The sequence below is a fragment of the Crinia signifera genome, chromosome 1 (assembly GCF_055691185.1).
Source record: "Crinia signifera chromosome 1, ASM5569118v1, whole genome shotgun sequence".
In the NCBI taxonomy this organism is placed as follows: domain Eukaryota; kingdom Metazoa; phylum Chordata; class Amphibia; order Anura; family Myobatrachidae; genus Crinia; species Crinia signifera.
In genome coordinates this window covers 1,239,433-1,257,042 of record NC_139217.1, presented here as the reverse complement: position 1 = coordinate 1,257,042, position 17,610 = coordinate 1,239,433, and the positions used below count along the sequence as shown (strand labels likewise).

At 45.4% G+C, this 17,610-nt stretch overlaps 1 protein-coding gene across 1 annotated transcript in view; it reads left to right on the top strand.

Moving 5' to 3' along the window:
• Positions 1-17,610, top strand: part of SPEF1 (sperm flagellar and cilia associated 1) — a 101,299-nt gene that overhangs the window by 24,681 nt on the left and 59,008 nt on the right. The window contains exon 2 of the mRNA XM_083158440.1: positions 17,248-17,359. Coding sequence (XP_083014566.1) covers positions 17,248-17,359 — 112 coding nt within the window. The remainder of the gene's footprint in view (positions 1-17,247; positions 17,360-17,610) is intronic.

The following is a 17,610-nucleotide window of genomic DNA, read 5'->3' as shown; positions in this document are numbered from 1 at the left end:
AGTTCATGTTCAGATAACTCATAGGAAGATAAGTTGTAGACTAACGAGCTTTCGGAGGTTTGGCGTTTCGTTTGCCACTCTTTTTGTCGGGTATTCTGTCCACCTCGTCGGGTAAAACGTCGCCGTCTTTTAAACGCATCTTGCGGGTGCGTGCCCCTAAAGGGATAGAGGGACGTCCATTACGATCTGTATCACTCATAGAGCTGCCGGTCTCTTGTGAAGAGGCAGTATCAAATTGGTTATGAAATGAAATAGCCTTATTTCTTTGCCGTCTGAAGAAAGGTCTGCGTGAGTCCTCAGATGAGCCTCCACTGAGCCAGCGATAGACTGTGTGTTTCTCATAGTCATTCTCCACTTTGGCCAATTTCTCTTTCTTAAATCGAATAAGATCTTTTTTGTAAGTAGAGATTTGATTTTTCAGACGCAGGAGCCAATCTGTGTCGGTATCGGTCGTGAGTGTCGGTAGATGGGTTGCTTCAAAAGTTGCGATCTTGGTCTTTATAATTTGTAATTCCTTAGAGGACTGCTCTATGACCAGGACCATTAGGTCAAAAGAGCATTTATTGAGGATCCCTACCCAGCGCTTGCAGAAAGGGGGATCAAATCTGCCGATAGTTGGGCAATTCCGGACCCGAAATCCTCGAGGAATCTTCTTACTTCTGTAGTAGTCGCTCAGAGATAGGGCATGTAGATGGAAGTCCACCTCTTTCTTTTTGAGGCAAAGTAGATCTCGGAAGATGATATCTGATGAAGTAGCTTCTGATTCATCATTAATGCCTTTGTTCAAGACAATTGCACCAATCTCCACATCGGAGAATGTGTGGGTATCACTCAAGGGGAAACTGAACGGATTTATATCAATCTCAGGGCCACCTTCCGCCATTGGTAAGGCGTAAACTGTGTAAGTGTAGAGACCAAATGCAGTTCAAAGTTCCCGTTCCTTGAAGACAACTGGAGAGCTTAGTACATAAGCCAACATCCAAATGAAGGAGAGTCCATAGGTGATGGGTGCCGTGGCAGAATACAAATATTCGTAATATAGAGCAGGGGCCAGGCACTCCCAACGAAGAAATAACTGTAGCCGGTGCCTTCACAAGAAGGTAATACAAGGAGCAGAGGTGCGGCACTCTCGGCGTAATAAAGAGGCAGGAGACAGTTCCTTTACATCAACGTTTCAATTTCATTTACGAAATTTTCATCAGGATAAACATAACATACAGAACATACCTTATATAACATATCACCACCATGTGAATGAGGCCAGCTCGTGTAACACCGCCTATCGGGCTAGCAATGATGACATCATCGGGCTGGGAGCATTTCCACCAATCCCAAAACGTGCAACCATCACCATAGTAACAAACATGTAATCAAAGAACGGGAACATACAGAAACTGCAAGAAAATGGTATAAAGGCATTGTTAAGATAATAAAAGAATAACAAGAAAAGTAATATATGTGACATACTTCAAATACACAACTACACAGTAAGGAAGATGTGGTATAATGACATACGGAGTCAGCGAAACATATTGTAGTTGAGCTGTTCATTTAAACCTCTGGGGGATACAACATCAAGGCGAAAAATCCACCTTGCTTCACACTGGAGCAATTTCAGGGGACGGTTACCACCCCGCAGGGAGGGGGGTACACAACCCCTGCGGGGTGGTAACCGTCCCCTGAAATTGCTCCAGTGTGAAGCAAGGTGGATTTTTCGCCTTGATGTTGTATCCCCCAGAGGTTTAAATGAACAGCTCAACTACAATATGTTTCGCTGACTCCGTATGTCATTATACCACATCTTCCTTACTGTGTAGTTGTGTATTTGAAGTATGTCACATATATTACTTTTCTTGTTATTCTTTTATTATCTTAACAATGCCTTTATACCATTTTCTTGCAGTTTCTGTATGTTCCCGTTCTTTGATTACATGTTTGTTACTATGGTGATGGTTGCACGTTTTGGGATTGGTGGAAATGCTCCCAGCCCGATGATGTCATCATTGCTAGCCCGATAGGCGGTGTTACACGAGCTGGCCTCATTCACATGGTGGTGATATGTTATATAAGGTATGTTCTGTATGTTATGTTTATCCTGATGAAAATTTCGTAAATGAAATTGAAACGTTGATGTAAAGGAACTGTCTCCTGCCTCTTTATTACGCCGAGAGTGCCGCACCTCTGCTCTATATATATATATATATATATATATATATATATATATATATATATATATATATATATATATATATATATATATATATATATATATTAGAAAAAAGGTTTCTTTCAAAACGGCACTCAAATAATCCAATGGCAATGGTGGTGCAGGGTCCAGACAGAGCAGAAAATAGAGACAAAACTTACCCAACCTTGCAGATGGGAAGAAGACAGACCAGCACTCGTTTGTGAAAAAAAGTTGTATTAGAAAATGTTCACAGCATAGTAAACATCTTAAGAAACATCAGACAGACCCGACAGTCTGTTTCAACTGTTTTCCGAGGAAAACTGGTTAGAGCCCAGTTGAAACAGACTGTCGGGTCTGTCTGATGTTTCTTAAGATGTTTACTATGCTGTGAACATTTTCTAATACAACTTTTTTTCACAAACGAGTGCTGGTCTGTCTTCTTCCCATCTGCAAGGTTGGGTAAGTTTTGTCTCTATATATATATTAGGGCGGAGTGAAAAAACTGAAATTGAGAAATTCAAAATCGGCTAGTGTGGGAAAGTTGTGACTTGACTTAAATAAGAAACGTACAAAAGCTTTTTGATCTAAGTCAACATCTTCTGTTCTGGCAAGAGGCCTGAAGTTTCACTTTTTAGGTGAAAATGACGAAACCTATGAAGATGCTCCGATCTAGTTATAATTATGTCAGGATGTCTTAAAGTGGTTCATTAATATACTTTAGCATAGTAAAAAACAGTACGAGCTTGTCCTAGTGCAAAGTGACTGACTGGCGGGAGAAAAAATCCCTAATAATTGACCCATTTTCATGTTCACAATTGTGAATATTGTGTGTTGTCTCCTGAACGTGTTTATAATAGAAGAAGCACAAATACTCTAAATGGAATTTCAGTGACACTGTGTGAAATATAACACTGCATAATAGCCCTTAATCAGACCTGATCCCAGTACAAATTTGTTTTCAAAATGGGCAAAACAAATGCTGCATTGCAGGTGGGGCAGATGTAACATGTGCAGAGAGAGTTAAATTTGGGTGGGGTATGTTGAAACTGAAATCTAAATTGCAGTGTAAAAATAATGCAGCAGGTATTTACCCTGCACAGAAACAAAATAACTCAACACAAATCTAAAGGTGGCCATACATCTACAGATTGATTGTCAGATCTGGCTGGTTGGAACAAATACCTGGTAATATCTGAATGACAGTTTTTGGCAATTTTCCAGCATTTCAAAGCAAAGTGCTCTCATCCATTACCAGTATTTTGTTCCAAACAGACAGATCGGACAATAAATCTGTAGATGTATGGCCACATTAACTCCCTCTGCACATGTTACATCTGCCCCACCTGCAGCTGCATTACAGCATATAATTATGCCAAAGATAAGCCAATATATTAACAGTTAAATACATTAAAGTGCATTATGCTGTAATCAGTATTGCTGATCAATCCTGCCTAGCAGGGCTGTCTTTTTGTATGGGCTTAATGGGCACTTGCCCAGGGGCCCCAGGCATATAAGGGCTCTATCTTGATAGCTGAGGATCCCCTTTTTCCAGGGATACCAGAATTTTGAAAATCGGCCCTGGGGAACTGCAGATATCCAACTTCAAAGCAGCAGTTCACATCCGACCTGTTAATTACAATTTCCAGTCATATTTCTCAGGTTCTCTCTGACACTAGCGGCTTGTCTCTATCATGCCCAGAACCAGAGATACTGTATCAGCCTTCAAGCAGCCAGTCCCTGCTCCAGCTCCAAACGTCTGGTGTACAGTTTTATATTTTTGTCAATGGATTGCTCTGGCTCCTGATCTCTAATACCCAAGTTCCCAGCACCTCCTGAAAGTTGGGACTCTAGGTTTTTATACTAGGCTAAGAAATCTATTTCCAGATAATGGCGATATCTGCAGTCAAACAAGCTGCCCTTCCACCGGAAAATGACGAATATTAAGCCCACTCCATTATCCAACCCTCCCCTGTGTATAAAACACCCCCTACCTCCCTGACAGTCATTTACAAGGGACCCTTCATTCAGCTCAGTGCCCCCTTCCACACGTTAGTGTTCACCCTCCCACCACCTGTGCAGTAAAGGAGTAATTAGCAGCAGTTACTGCTCCAGGTCCTACATGTTGAGTGGAAGATAGAGCACCCCCTGCCACCCGTGGGACATCAAAGCTACTGCTGATACCACCCCCCACCCCTAGGAGGGGAGAATGGGTAAGGGCCCCAGTGCATTGCTTTGCCCAGGTGCCCACACTGCTGTTAAGACGGCCCTGCTGCCTAGAAATGAACACAGTGATTGGCATATATGTACTGCTGGACACCATTAATAGAATGATTAACCTGTTATTTTTTGAATCAATGTATTTGTTTGTTTATTTATTTACAGTTTCTTATATAGCTCAGCAGATTCCTTTACGCTTTACAATAGTAGACAGTGATAAAACAAACTGGGTAATGACAGACAGACTTGGGGGTTAGAGGGCCCTGCTGCAAGCTTACAATTTATTACATCATAATACACTTCAACGTATTTAACAGTTAATATATTGGCTTATCTTTGGCATAATTATATGCTGTAATGCAGCCCAATCATGTTCCCAGTATAGGGGATGCAACACTGTTTTTCTGTCAATAAACAGAAGTGATATGTAAAATGATACATTAGACAGTTTACACTGTTACTTGTAAAACTTATTGTAACACTTACTGTTTTTCAATAAGACTGCAACAGTTATTTCTTATTTATATACACAGGATTGTCTATCTTTGTATATGCACTGCAAAGAGAGCAGCATAAATCCAATTTCATGTATTTCAGTGACACTGTGTGAAATATAACACTGCATAATGGCCCTTAATCAGACCTGATCGCAGTACAAATTTGTTCTCAAAATGGGCAAAAAAATGCTGGACTGCAGGTGGGGCAGATGTAACATGTGCAGAGAGATTTAAGGTGGCCATACATCTACAGATTTATTGTCCGATCTGTCTGGTTGGAACAAAATCCTGGTAAAAGATGAGAGCAAATGACAGTTGACCATTTGCTTTGAAATGCTGAAAAACTGTCATTCAGATATTACCAGGTGTTTGTTCCAACCGGCCCAATCTGACAATCGATCTGTAGATGTATGGCCACCTTTAGATTTGTGTGAGTTATTTTGTTTCTGTGCAAGGTAAATACCGGCTGCATTATTTTTACACTGTAATTTAGATTTCAGTTTTAACACACCCCACCCAAATTTAACTCTCTCCGCACGTTACATCTGCCCCACCTGCAATGCAGCATTTGTTTTGCCCATTTTGAGAACCAATTTGTACTGTGATCAGGTCTGATTAAGGGCTATTATGCAGTGTTATATTTCACACAGTGTCACCGAAATTCCATTTAGAGTATTTGTGCTTCTTCTATTATAAACACGTTCAGGAGAAAACACACAATATTCACAATTGTGACCATCATAGTTTTCGTCATTTTCACCAAAAAAGTGAAACTTCAGGCCTCTTGCCAGAACAGAAGATGTTGACTTAGATCAAAAAGCTTTTGCACGTTTCTTATTCAGGTCAAGTCACAACTTTCCCACACTAGCCGATTTTGAATTTCTCAATTTCAGTTTTTTCACTCCGCCCTAATATATATATATATATATATATATATATATATATATATATATATGGCACCGTGTCTATTCAGAGGGGCATGGCCAGCGCTCTGAGCTGCTGGCCATGCCCCATAGCAGAAAAAAATGGGGGATGTGGCCTTGCAGGGTGCCACGGTAGTAGGTCATGCCTCTTATTGCAGATGTCCCTTCTTCAGTGTTAGGAGGTATGTATGCAGCATATTGGACATTGCAGTGTGTGGCATATTGGGGGACATTTACCAAAATGGATTCGTAGAAAAAAGGTGTATACGTAGGGAGAAATACACCTTTTTTTTTACGAATTTGTATTTTCGGGATTTACAATCCCAAAAATACAACAATTCGTAGTCCTAAAGATGGAACATTCATATTTGTATTTACAAATACGAATGTCCTACACCATCGATAGGATACGACAGAAATCACCATTCAAAAGAATGGTGATTCCTGATGTACTAAGCAGCCGTACTGATAATACGGCTGCTAAGTGGTGTGAAACACCCACGCAAATACGACAGGAAAATAGAACACCATTTTCCTGTTCTATTTGCTTTAAGCCTGCACGGATCAGTCAGATCCGTGCAGGCTGCAGTGTAAAAAAATAGAAAAAAAATAAATTAAAAAAAAAAACGGCGTGGGGTCCCCCCACAGCTGTAACCAGCACCAAGCTGACGGAGCCTGGAGCCGGTAATTAAAAATCAGGGAACCCGACAAATAGGGGTTCCCCGATTTTTATCAACCAGCTCCAGGTCCGGGGCTGGTTCCCAAAATACGGGAGACAAAATGACTAGGGGTCCCCCGTATTTCAGGAACCAGTCCCAGGCACAACCAGCCAGCAGAGTAATGTCACAGCCGGGGGACACTTATGATATAAGGTCCCGCGGCCAAAACATTAACCCCCTGGCCAGGGGCCCTGGGGGAGTGGGGACCCCCCCCCCTCCAGGACTTACCTGACCAGGCTGAAGCCTGGTACTGTCCCCGATGCCCCTGGGCGGTGGGCATCGGGCTGATTATGGTGTAAAAAATAGATTAAACTATTGTTTTTTACTGTGGCACTACAAGTGCCAGCAAGCCTCCCCAGCAAGCTGGGACTTGGAGAACCACAAGTCCCAGCCTGCTGGGCATTAAAGGGCCCGCTGGCACTTGTAGTTCCACAGTTAAAAAAATAGTACAAACACACTGACACACTTTTAAAATAAAACTTTAATACATACAAAGCCCACACATACTAATACTTACCTATCTTCTTCCCGTAGGTAGCCCTGGTCCTGTGTCGTCGTCTTCTGGTCCTGTGTCGTCTTCTGCCTCCATGTCGACGTCGCTGTCGGCGATGGCGTCCGGATCCGACGAAATCCATGTGGAAGCTGTGGAAGGAAACCATACCCACCTGTCCCAGTGCGACGTAGTCCAGGTAAGTGTCTTGGCAAAAAAACAAACCGACACCCCGAAACCAGACCGGACTGAGGGAGCCGCACGGTGTTTGTTTACATCGTGCGGCTCCGCCTCCCGAATGCCGCTATTGGCCGCCTTGCGGCCTAGCGGCTCCTGATTGGCCGCTAGGATGCAAGGCGGCCAATAGCGGCATTCGGGAGGCGGAGCCGCACGATGTACACAGAGTACCGTGCGGCTCTCTGCTGTCCGGCTGGTTTCGGGTGTTCGGTTTGTTTTTTTGCCAAGACACTTACCTGGACTACGTTGCGCTGGGACAGGTGAGTATGGTTTCCTTCCACAGCTTCCACATGGAATTCGTCGGATCCGGACGGGGACGCCATCGCCGACATGGACAGCGACGTTGACATGGACCAGAAGACGACACAGGATCAGAAGACGACACAGGACCAGGGCTACCTACGGAAAGAAGATAGGTAAGTATTAGTATGTGTGGGCTTTGTATGTATTAAAGTTTTATTTTAAGTGTGTGTCAGTGTGTTTTATTTTACAATTTTTTTTTTTTTAAACTCTTTATTTTTACAGTGGCAAACAGTACATTTAAATGAGACTGATATCTGGACAATGCATTTACAGACAATTCGGTGTAAACAAACAACATGGTATAATGCATATAAATAAAATATACCGTTAAGAGTACCACTGTCTTTTTTTTTTTTTTGTTAATGCAGCGAACAAACAGCAAAATAATTGCATTGGGGAAACACAAATAAAAATAAAAATAGAAAAGGGCAATGGGGGGGGGGGAGGGGACGGAAAAAAATAAAAAATAAAGAAAGAAATAAAAGAGAGGGGGGGGGTCATCTAACCTTGCACATGAGAGTGTATCAACTGTTCAAGAGTTAAATCTTTCAGAGCATCAGGCAAGAGATAGTGATCGCATTTACCCGGGGAGTTGCCTCTGGTAATATACATACCAGGGAGACCAAATTGATCTGTATTTCCCCACTGAGTCATGTAGCAGCGCAGTGATATACTCCATGGAAGCTGCAAACCAGACCTTGTTGATAACGGCCTGAATGGAAGGGGCAGTTGGCTGTTTCCAGTTTGCCGCGATCAGCAATCTGGCGGAGTTGAGTACATGGCCACATAGCTTGCTTTTAGAGTTTGAGGTCCCTGCAACTGGTCTGCAAAGTAGAGCCGACAAGGGATTTTTTGGGGTCGGGGAAACCAATATCTTTCCTAGAAGAGAAAAAATGTCATCCCAGTAGGAGCTAATCTGGGGGCAATCCCACCATATGTGGATGCAGGGGATGCGGTCATTTGGCCTATTGCATTATGGTAGAAAGTCATTAGGTCGAATCCATTAGGTCGACATGCTAAAAGGTCGACATGACTCTAGGTCGACATGGGAAAAGGTCGACATGATTCTAGGTCGAAAGGTCATTAGTTCGACAGGTCATTAGTTCGACAAGGTCATTAGTTCGACATTGTCTATGTCGACATTCACAAGGTCGACATGGAGTTTTTCACTGTTTTTTGAGCCAACATGTGCCGACAGGCGGTATTTCATGCCCTACCATCCACTAGGGCGTGGTGGGAGAATAAAATAGTGTGCCGAGCGTAGCGAGGCACCGTGCCCGACGCATAGCGAGCGCAGCGAGCGATGCGAGGGGATGCAGTGCACTTTAAACTGTGTCCATGTCGACTGTGTTGACATTCAGGTAAAAAAACAGTGAAAAACACCATGTCGACCTTGTGAATGTCGACATAGACAATGTCGAACTAATGACCTTGTCGAACTAATGACCTGTCGAACTAATGACCTTTCGACCTAGAATCATGTCGACCTTTTCCCATGTCGACCTAGAGTCATGTCGACCTTTTAGCATGTCGACCTAATGGATTCGACCTAATGACTTTCTACCATAATGCAATAGGCCAAATGATCCCAACCCGGATGAACGTACCCTGAGATCCACAGTTCCGCCAGCACTGGCTGGAGCTAGAAGGGAAAATACGGTGTATTACTGTGGGAACCATGTACCACCTAGTGTATACCTTAAAGGCATTTTCCTTGAGATTCGAGTTTATTGAAGATTTTGCTATTAGTGTTTTTATTTCTGACCACTCCTCCTCCTCCAAAGCAACGCCCAAATCCCTTTCCCAAGCTACCTCAAAAGGTTCTTTAGCCGGGGGTTTGTCTGCCAACAGGGAGTATAGATATGAGATTGCTCCCCTGCGGTCTGGACTGTAAATACAGAAACGTTCAATGGGAAGTGGGGATCTGGGCTTAGTTGATTTGTATAGAGACTTTACAAAGCTGGAAATCTGGAGGTAGTCAAAGTGTCTGAGACGCTGACTATCATATTTCTCACATAGTGCTTTATAGTTTTGAGGGGCGAATTCCCCTGAAATGTGCGATAGACGAGTGATACCTGCTGAGATCCAGGGTTGTGAGTAAGGAGACATACATCCCAAAGGAAAGTCTGGGTGTCGCCAGAGAGGGGTGAGAGGGGAGGGATATGGTGCCAGTTGGAGTTTTTTGTTTAGGTAGTCCCACGTTCTTAACACAGAGTGGACACAAGGGGTTTCCAGTACTGAGGCTGGTCTCAATTTCGGCGGTAGCCAGGGGAGGAAACAAACTGAATGGTAGTTAATTAGTTCGCTCTCTAAAGATACCCATTTCCTGACCCCCGCCTGTGTGTGCCAAGCTACAACATGGCCCAATTGCGTAGCCTGAAAGTAGCGTTCAAATATAGGGAGGCCCAGTCCGCCATTGGAAGAAGATTTCGCTAGGCAGGATCTGTTTAATCTAGGGGGTTTGTTTGACCATACAAATTTGCCACATAAAGACTGAATTGTACAAAGATAAGAAGTAGGGACCACTATGGGGATCGTTTGAAATAGGTATAATAATCGGGGTAAGATGTTCATTTTAATCGAATTTATCCGGCCTGTCCAAGATATAAATAAAGGGGACCAGGTTGCTAGATCTTTTTTAATGGAGCATAGAAGAGGTTCGTAGTTGGCTTTAAATAATTGGTCAAAGTGTTTTGTTATCTGTACACCCAAGTACTTTATAGATTGGGGGCGCCAAATGTAATTAAAGTTTGACTCTAATAATTCCGTGGTGGTGTTGGGAAGGTGAAATGCTAATGCTTCCGATTTTGAGTTATTTACTTTGTGATCTGAGAGGCTATCGTATAGTGAGAGTTCAGCCTGAAGGTTTGGGAGTGAAGTCAGTGGAGAAGACAGTGTTAACAGGACATCATCTGCAAATAACGATATTTTATATTGGGAGCCCCGAACCGTAATCCCCTGTATATCCTGGTTCTTCCTGATGTGGGCTGCCAAGGGTTCGATACTAAGGGCGTACAGTAAAGGGGACAATGGGCACCCCTGCCGGGTGCCATTTCCCAGACCGAAGGGCCGGGAAATTACACCATTGGTGGTAACCACAGCTTTTGGACTATGGTACAAAGCTTGTATGGCTGACAAGAAGCCCCCACAAAAGCCGTAAGTTTTCAGTGTCTGAAACATAAAAGGCTAAGAGAGGCGGTCAAAGGCCTTCTCTGCGTCTAGTGAGAACAGGATCGCCGGGGTTTTGGTCTTATTGATGTGTGAGATCAGGTTGATGGCCCGTCTCGTGTTGTCCAGTGCCTGTCTCGTGGGAACAAATCCTACCTGATCTGCATCAATCAGTGAGGTAAGGTATACACTTAATCTTGTGGCCAATACTTTTGCGGAAAGCTTCAGGTCTGCATTGATGAGGGATATCGGCCTATAGCTCGTGCAGCATGTGGGATCTTTGCCTGATTTTGGCAGTACAATGATAGCAGACTTCATTGACTCGGCATGAAACCTCTCCCCTGCCATAATTTTATTAAAAACCTCGGCCAACCTTGGGACCAATAATCCTGAAAATGTCTTGTAGTAAGACATAGGGAACCCGTCGGGACCTGGAGCCTTTGACGGTTTCTGCGACTTCAACGCAGTATTTACGTCTTCAGGTGATATAGGGGAATTTAGTAAGTTAATGGCTGAGTCCGATAGTGTGGGGAGGTGACATGAGTCGAGATATTCCTGTGCTATAGCTGATGGTAGAGAGGGGCCGGCAACCTGATCTCTCAGATTGTAGAGGGACTTGTAGTAATTATAGAAGGAGTCATTTATGTGACCTGGGTCATAGCTAAGGACTTGTTGGGCATTGCGGAAATAGTCTGGGAGGCTCTTTGTGCTCTGAGTTTAGCTGCCAGGAGTGAGTCTGATTTATTACTTTTTTCATAAAATCTTTGGTTTAGATGTCTAAGGGATTTTTCAGTGCGTTCCGCTAAAATAGATTGTAGTTCCCCCCTGATCCCTTGGATCTGTGTCAGCACGGAGGGGGAGTGAGATTGTTTGTGTATATGTTCCAAATGGGAGAGTTGAGAGGTAAGAGAGGAGACCCTTTCATTTTGAAGTTTTTTTCTATGTGTGGCATATTTGATTACAGCTCCTCTGATCACCGCCTTATGGGCCTCCCATATTGTAGGCAGGGGAACATCGTCCGTGACGTTAGTTTGAAAGTAGTCCTGTATTTGGGTAGTGATTTGTTCTTTAAATTGGGGTATACGGAGGAGAGTTTCATTCAGTCTCCAGTTGTGACGGCCTCCTTGAGTGCCTAATAAGTCTATAGTGGCTAGTACGCTTGAGTGGTCTGACCAAACATTAGGGAGAATGTCCACTTTTGTCAGCGACTGCAGTATATTACTACATCCCATAATCATGTCTATGCGCGAGTATGTTCCGTGGGGATTCGAAAAGAAAGTGTAGTCCTTTGAGGTCGGGTAGTGGGCTCGCCAGGTGTCGAAGAGACCAGCCTCGGACATGTGTTTCCTGAGATTGCCCGGGAGATGGCCGTGTTGGTGCGGGTTCAGGGGGCTACTCTTATCTAGGCCTAGCGAGATAACTGAGTTGAAGTCGCCTCCTACCAAAAGTGCGCCTTGGCGAATGTTTTGAATTTCTAGAAAAAGTTTACGAAAAAAAATCCCCTGTCCAGAATTAGGTGCATAAAGGTTTACCAGGGTCATCAGTTGAGGACCTACCCTGCAGACCAGAATAATGTAGTGACCTTCTCTATCTTTTTTAGTAGAAATAATCTGTAATGGGGTTGTGGAGCGAAACATTATTGCTACTCCATTCTTTTTGATAGAATGGGAGGAGTATATCACTGTGGGAAAACGTCTAGAAACTAGCGAGGGGTGTGTGTTATGCTTGAAATGTGTTTCTTGTATAAATGCAATGTCCCCCCGCAGTGAGTTAAGCATACGGAACAGAAGAGATCTTTTGTGGGGTGTGTTTAGCCCCTTAACATTTTGAGAAATCACGTTGATGGGCATGATGGAGAGATGTAAATCGCTGGCCTTCTACTATGCAAAAAGCTATTAGCTAAGAGTTAGGTTAGATGACAGGGGCAGAAAAAGGAGGGGGGTAAGGGAAGGTAAGAGAAGAAATATAAAGAGAAAAAAAAAGGGGGGGGGGGTCAGAAAAAGGTGTGAACCTTGAAGGCCCTCAGTTGAGAACCCACGGTTCACCTGGAGTGGGACCCAGGGGAGGAGGGAGAGGGTAGGTGAGCTTGACACAAGAAGCAAACCTAAAGGGCCCACTAAATGGGAGTGCTTAAAACTGTGAATTGTAATCAAAAAATCTGAGAGGGCAGGGATGAGAATCCCTACACTAACGCAAGTCCCTGATAACAAGAGGGGGGGGGGGGGTGGCGCGAGCGGAGACAGTTCCCAGCCCGTCCACCCGAAGCCATTTTGTAATATAGCCTGTAATTGCCAGCTCTGAGATGGCTAACATATCATTTAAACATTTAGCAAAACAACAAAATCTTAGCAGAATTACCAAAGTGCGGTCATAATAACAATTGTAAACATGAAAACGTGTGGTAAAAGTACCAACAGGGTGTGGTTTGTATACCACGCGAATATAGGGAATATTTGGGATAATATAGATTCTTCCCTACCAAAGTTCACCCACCAAGTGGGATGTCCTTGGGGGGTGAGTGGGGGTCAACCAGTCAGTCTTATAGGGAACCTTAAGCATCGGGGGTGAACGACGTTACAAAAGGTTGCAAAAAATACAAACAAAAAAGGGAGAGAATGGGACAAAATCATACGATACATTACGGCTGTTCCTGGAGATTTTGTGACGACCCACTTCAGGAGCGTGAGGGGCTGCTGGAGTTGTTGACCTCTGAAAGTTTAAGCTTGTGAAGCAGGTCTTTCCCTTCCTTGGGGTCCCTTACGGAGACTTGGTGGCCATTAACGTTGACTATCAGTCGAAATGGAAACCCCCATTTGTATCCATTGTCGCGGAGAGTTTTGGTGGTGTCCCTCAATTCTCTCCTCTTTATGATGGTGGAGGGGGCAAGGTCTTGGAAGATCTGTAGCTGGGAATCCTCGAATAAGATTTGAGGCATTGATCTACATTGGTTTTAAAAGAAAGGAACTTTATCACGACATCTCGAGGAGGTTCCCCATCTTTAGGTTTCGGGCGCAGCGCTCTGTGTGCCCGTTCAATGTGTAGGGGTTGATCTCCCAGAGCGGGGACCAGTTTGCAGAATAGTCGAGTCAAATAGGATTCGAGGTCTCTGGGAGTGACGGATTCCGGAATGTTGCGGATGCGGAGATTGCATCGTCTCTCTCTGTTCTCGAGATCCTCGTTTTTATCGCGCAATATTTCCACCTCACGGTATAGATAGTTGACGTCTTGGGTGAAAATTTGCAGATCCTTGGTATGGGATTCCGTTTTGGACTCCAAGGCAGTTGTGCGGGTGGAGAGTGAAGATAAGTCTTTTCTTAGGTCCGCAAACAATTGTTGGAAATTGTTAGTGAGAGTTGTACTTAGCTCCATCATCATCGCCTGGATGTCATTTTTAGTGGCAAAGGAGGCGTCAGAGGGTATGGGATTCACCGATGAGTTTGGGGAGGATTCTGGCGATTGGCCAGAAGCAGTACGGGAGAGATGTTGCATTATGCCCTGTTGAGCGTTTTTTTTTTATTTTGTTTTGTTGTTTAGACATGTTGGTAGGATTGAAGTACAGGCAATGAGCTAATATTAATCTGTAGAGGCTCCGGGTGAACAAGCATAGGGAGAGATTAAAATAGCATTGAAGTGACGCTGCTCACATAGGGCCTGAGGCCGATTTGGGGGACCACTTTGCAATACCCTAGATGTGGGGTTTGAAAGTGCTAAATCAAATGGTATAGCTGTGAGAGGCCTCTAGGCGGCAGTAGCATATTAGAATTGGAAAGCAGCAGCAATACTCTGGCACCTGTAAAGGGGATGAGGCTGTGATTTTACATAGAATTGTGATGGAAGTACAATTCTGTCTCCATCAAACCAAATTATCTGGTTACTATTGTAGCAGGGATTTTCTCCTATGGGACACAAGTGTGGGGGCTGCTTTGGTAGAGGGAATGCTTTTCCCACGGGGCTTATATTGGGTAGCTTTATTCTTAAGGGGTATGATATGAGGTGAATGTACTTGGGCTAATTAGGCACCCCCAGTGCCCTGGGTAGCTTGTGGTAAGGCAGTGGGCACTGGACCAGCCTGGTGCCCCTACCTCTGCCCTGCGATCCACTGCTTGTAGCCTCCAACGGGTAGTGTGTCCAGTCCCCCAGCGGGTCTGTATAGATCCCGGCCCCAAGAGTACACTGTGGGGTTCCCCCTGCTCCCCAATCCCCCCTCAGGTCAGCAAGACAAGTTGTGCTGAGTGATTGCTCAGAGTGAGCAGTAGATCTTCCCCACCCAAGATGGCCGCCGGACACACAGCTCCAGACAGCTCTGTGCCTCTCACCTCTTCAGAGCCTCTCTTCTGGTGCACAGTAGGTCTGTGGGCGTCCAGGGGGGTCTCCACTGGTGGGGGAGAGTGCTGCTGGTTCTCCTGGGGTCACTTGGGTGCCACAGAGGTGAACTCCAGCGGCGCGCTCGCCGTGGAGCCTGAATCCCTGCCTCCAAATTTAGTCCCCGGCTTCTGTGCTGCGCTAGGCCGCAGTCCGCTCACCGACTCTGCTGCTCACAGCGCTAGGCTTCTCCTGGCTGGGGGAGAGTGGTTCGCCAACAGGAGGCTGAAGAAAAGTGAATCCACAGCCTCTAAATTAGACAAGCAGCGGGAGCTGTATAAAGGAGCAGCCTGTCAGCTTCCCGGTCAGGCCACGCCCCCTTATTTTACTATTTTTAATACTGTGGCACTACAAGACCCAGCGGGCCCTTTAATGCCCAGCAGGCTGGGACTTGTGGTTCTCCAAGTCCCAGCTTGCTGGGGAGGCTTGCTGGCACTTGTAGTGCCACAGTAAAAAACAATAGTTTAATCTATTTTTTACACCATAATCAGCCCGATGCCCACCGCCCAGGGGCATCAGGGACAGTACCAGGCTTCAGCCTGGTCAGGTAAGTCCTGGAGGGGGGGGACCCCTTCATTGGGGGGGTCCCCACTCCCCCAGGGCCCCTGGCCAGGCTGACCGGTCAGGGGGTTAATGTTTTGGCCGCGGGACCTTATATCATAAGTCTCCCCCCGGCTGTGACATTATCCTGCTGGCTGGTTGTGCCTGGGACTGGTTCTTGAAATACGGGGGACCCCTAGTCATTTTGTCCCCCGTATTTTGGGAACCAGCCCCGGACCTGGAGCCTGGGGCTGGTTGTTAAAAATCGGGGAACCCCTATTTGTCGGGTTCCCTGATTTTTAATTACCGGCTCCAGGCTCCGTCAGCCTGGTGCTGGTTACAGCTGTGGGGGGGACCCCACGCCGATTTTTTTTTTTTATTTATTTATTTTTCTATTTTTTTTTACACACTGCAGCCTGCACGGATCTGACTGATCCGTGCAGACTGCTACAAATAATTTGTATTAGCGGCCGTATATATGTGCGGCTAATACGAATCATTACACCATCGGAGGGTTACAAAGCAGTCGTATCTGACTGCTTTGTAATTTCCCCTCCGGAACACGACTTTGCATACGACTGAAACAGTCGTATGCAGCCGTAGGGGAAATACCAATAAGAAAAACTAGGTTTTTCATATTGGTAAATTTCCCCCATTGTGTCTGGGGCATTGCGGTATGTGGCATAATGTGTAAAGGGGATTTTTCGATTTATTATGCAGATTTCTTTTTTATTTTAGTAGCCCTTCAGTCGGTTTATTTTTTCTCTAGTAGCTCATGCCCCAAAAAAGGTTGGAGACCACGGCTCTAGAAGTATTCGGGGAGGGTCCCCCAAGGAAATTGTTGATATGGGGACCAAAAAATTATGATTAAATGTGAGCTAACGGTGCCCATACACTTGTCTGATTTGTGCCTGACAGATCAGGCCCAAATTGGATGTGTCTGACATCCAATCTGATGCCTGGTCCCGTGCATATCACATCAGGGTCAGCGGTTGGACAGGCTGCACATACAATAAATCGTATGTGCAGCCATCAGAGGCACATTGTGTCGCGTCTGATCCATGAGAGGGGAAGCGACGTTCCCAAGAGCATACCTCCCAACTTCTCAGTAGAAGAAATAGGGACACTCGCCCGTGCGAGCGCCCGAAAAAGGGGTGGGGCGTATGCAAATGAGGGCGCGGCTTATGCTAATTTGCCGCAACCTCATTTTCATACGAGAATAGACGCTGTGCGCATGCGCACAGCGTCTATTCTACTAGATTGGGGGGTCTACCAACTGCCACCCCCCGCAGCGGGACAATGCCTGCCGCGGGTGGGACAGCGGGACAGGACCCGAAAATCGGGACTGTCCCTCTAAAATCGTGACAGTTGGGAGGTATGCCAAGAGGAACTCTTCCTGTTCTGCAGCTGGTGGCGTCAGTCTACTGCTTCCCGTCTTCGGCTCCCCTGGAGTATTACATGTGATAAAAATGGCACATCAAGTGCCAGATCGTATGTGAGCCACCTGGGGAGCTCTGGGGATATTTGGTCTGACTTGTTCTTAGGACAAGGCAGACAAGTGTATGGGGACTTCTAACAATCTGCCCTTTCTCTGTTCTTCCAGTGCTGACTGCCGAACTTGTCAAATTTCATTACCCAAAACTTGTGGAGATGCACAACTACGTTCCAGCCAATTCCACCCAGCAGAAGTTCAGTAACTGGACCATACTGAACCGGTGAGTACCCCCGTCCTTCCCTCTATCCCTGTCCCATCCTCGTTCTCACCCAGCAGAAGTCAGTAACTGGACCGTACTGAACCGGTGAGTTCCCCCCGTCCTTCCCGCTATCCCTGTCCCATCCTCGTTCTCACCAAGCAGAAGTCAGTAACTGGACCGTACTGAACCGGTGAGTATCCCGTCCTTCCCTCTATCCCTGTCCCATCCTCGTTCTCACCCAGCAGAAGTCAGTAACTGGACCGTACTGAACC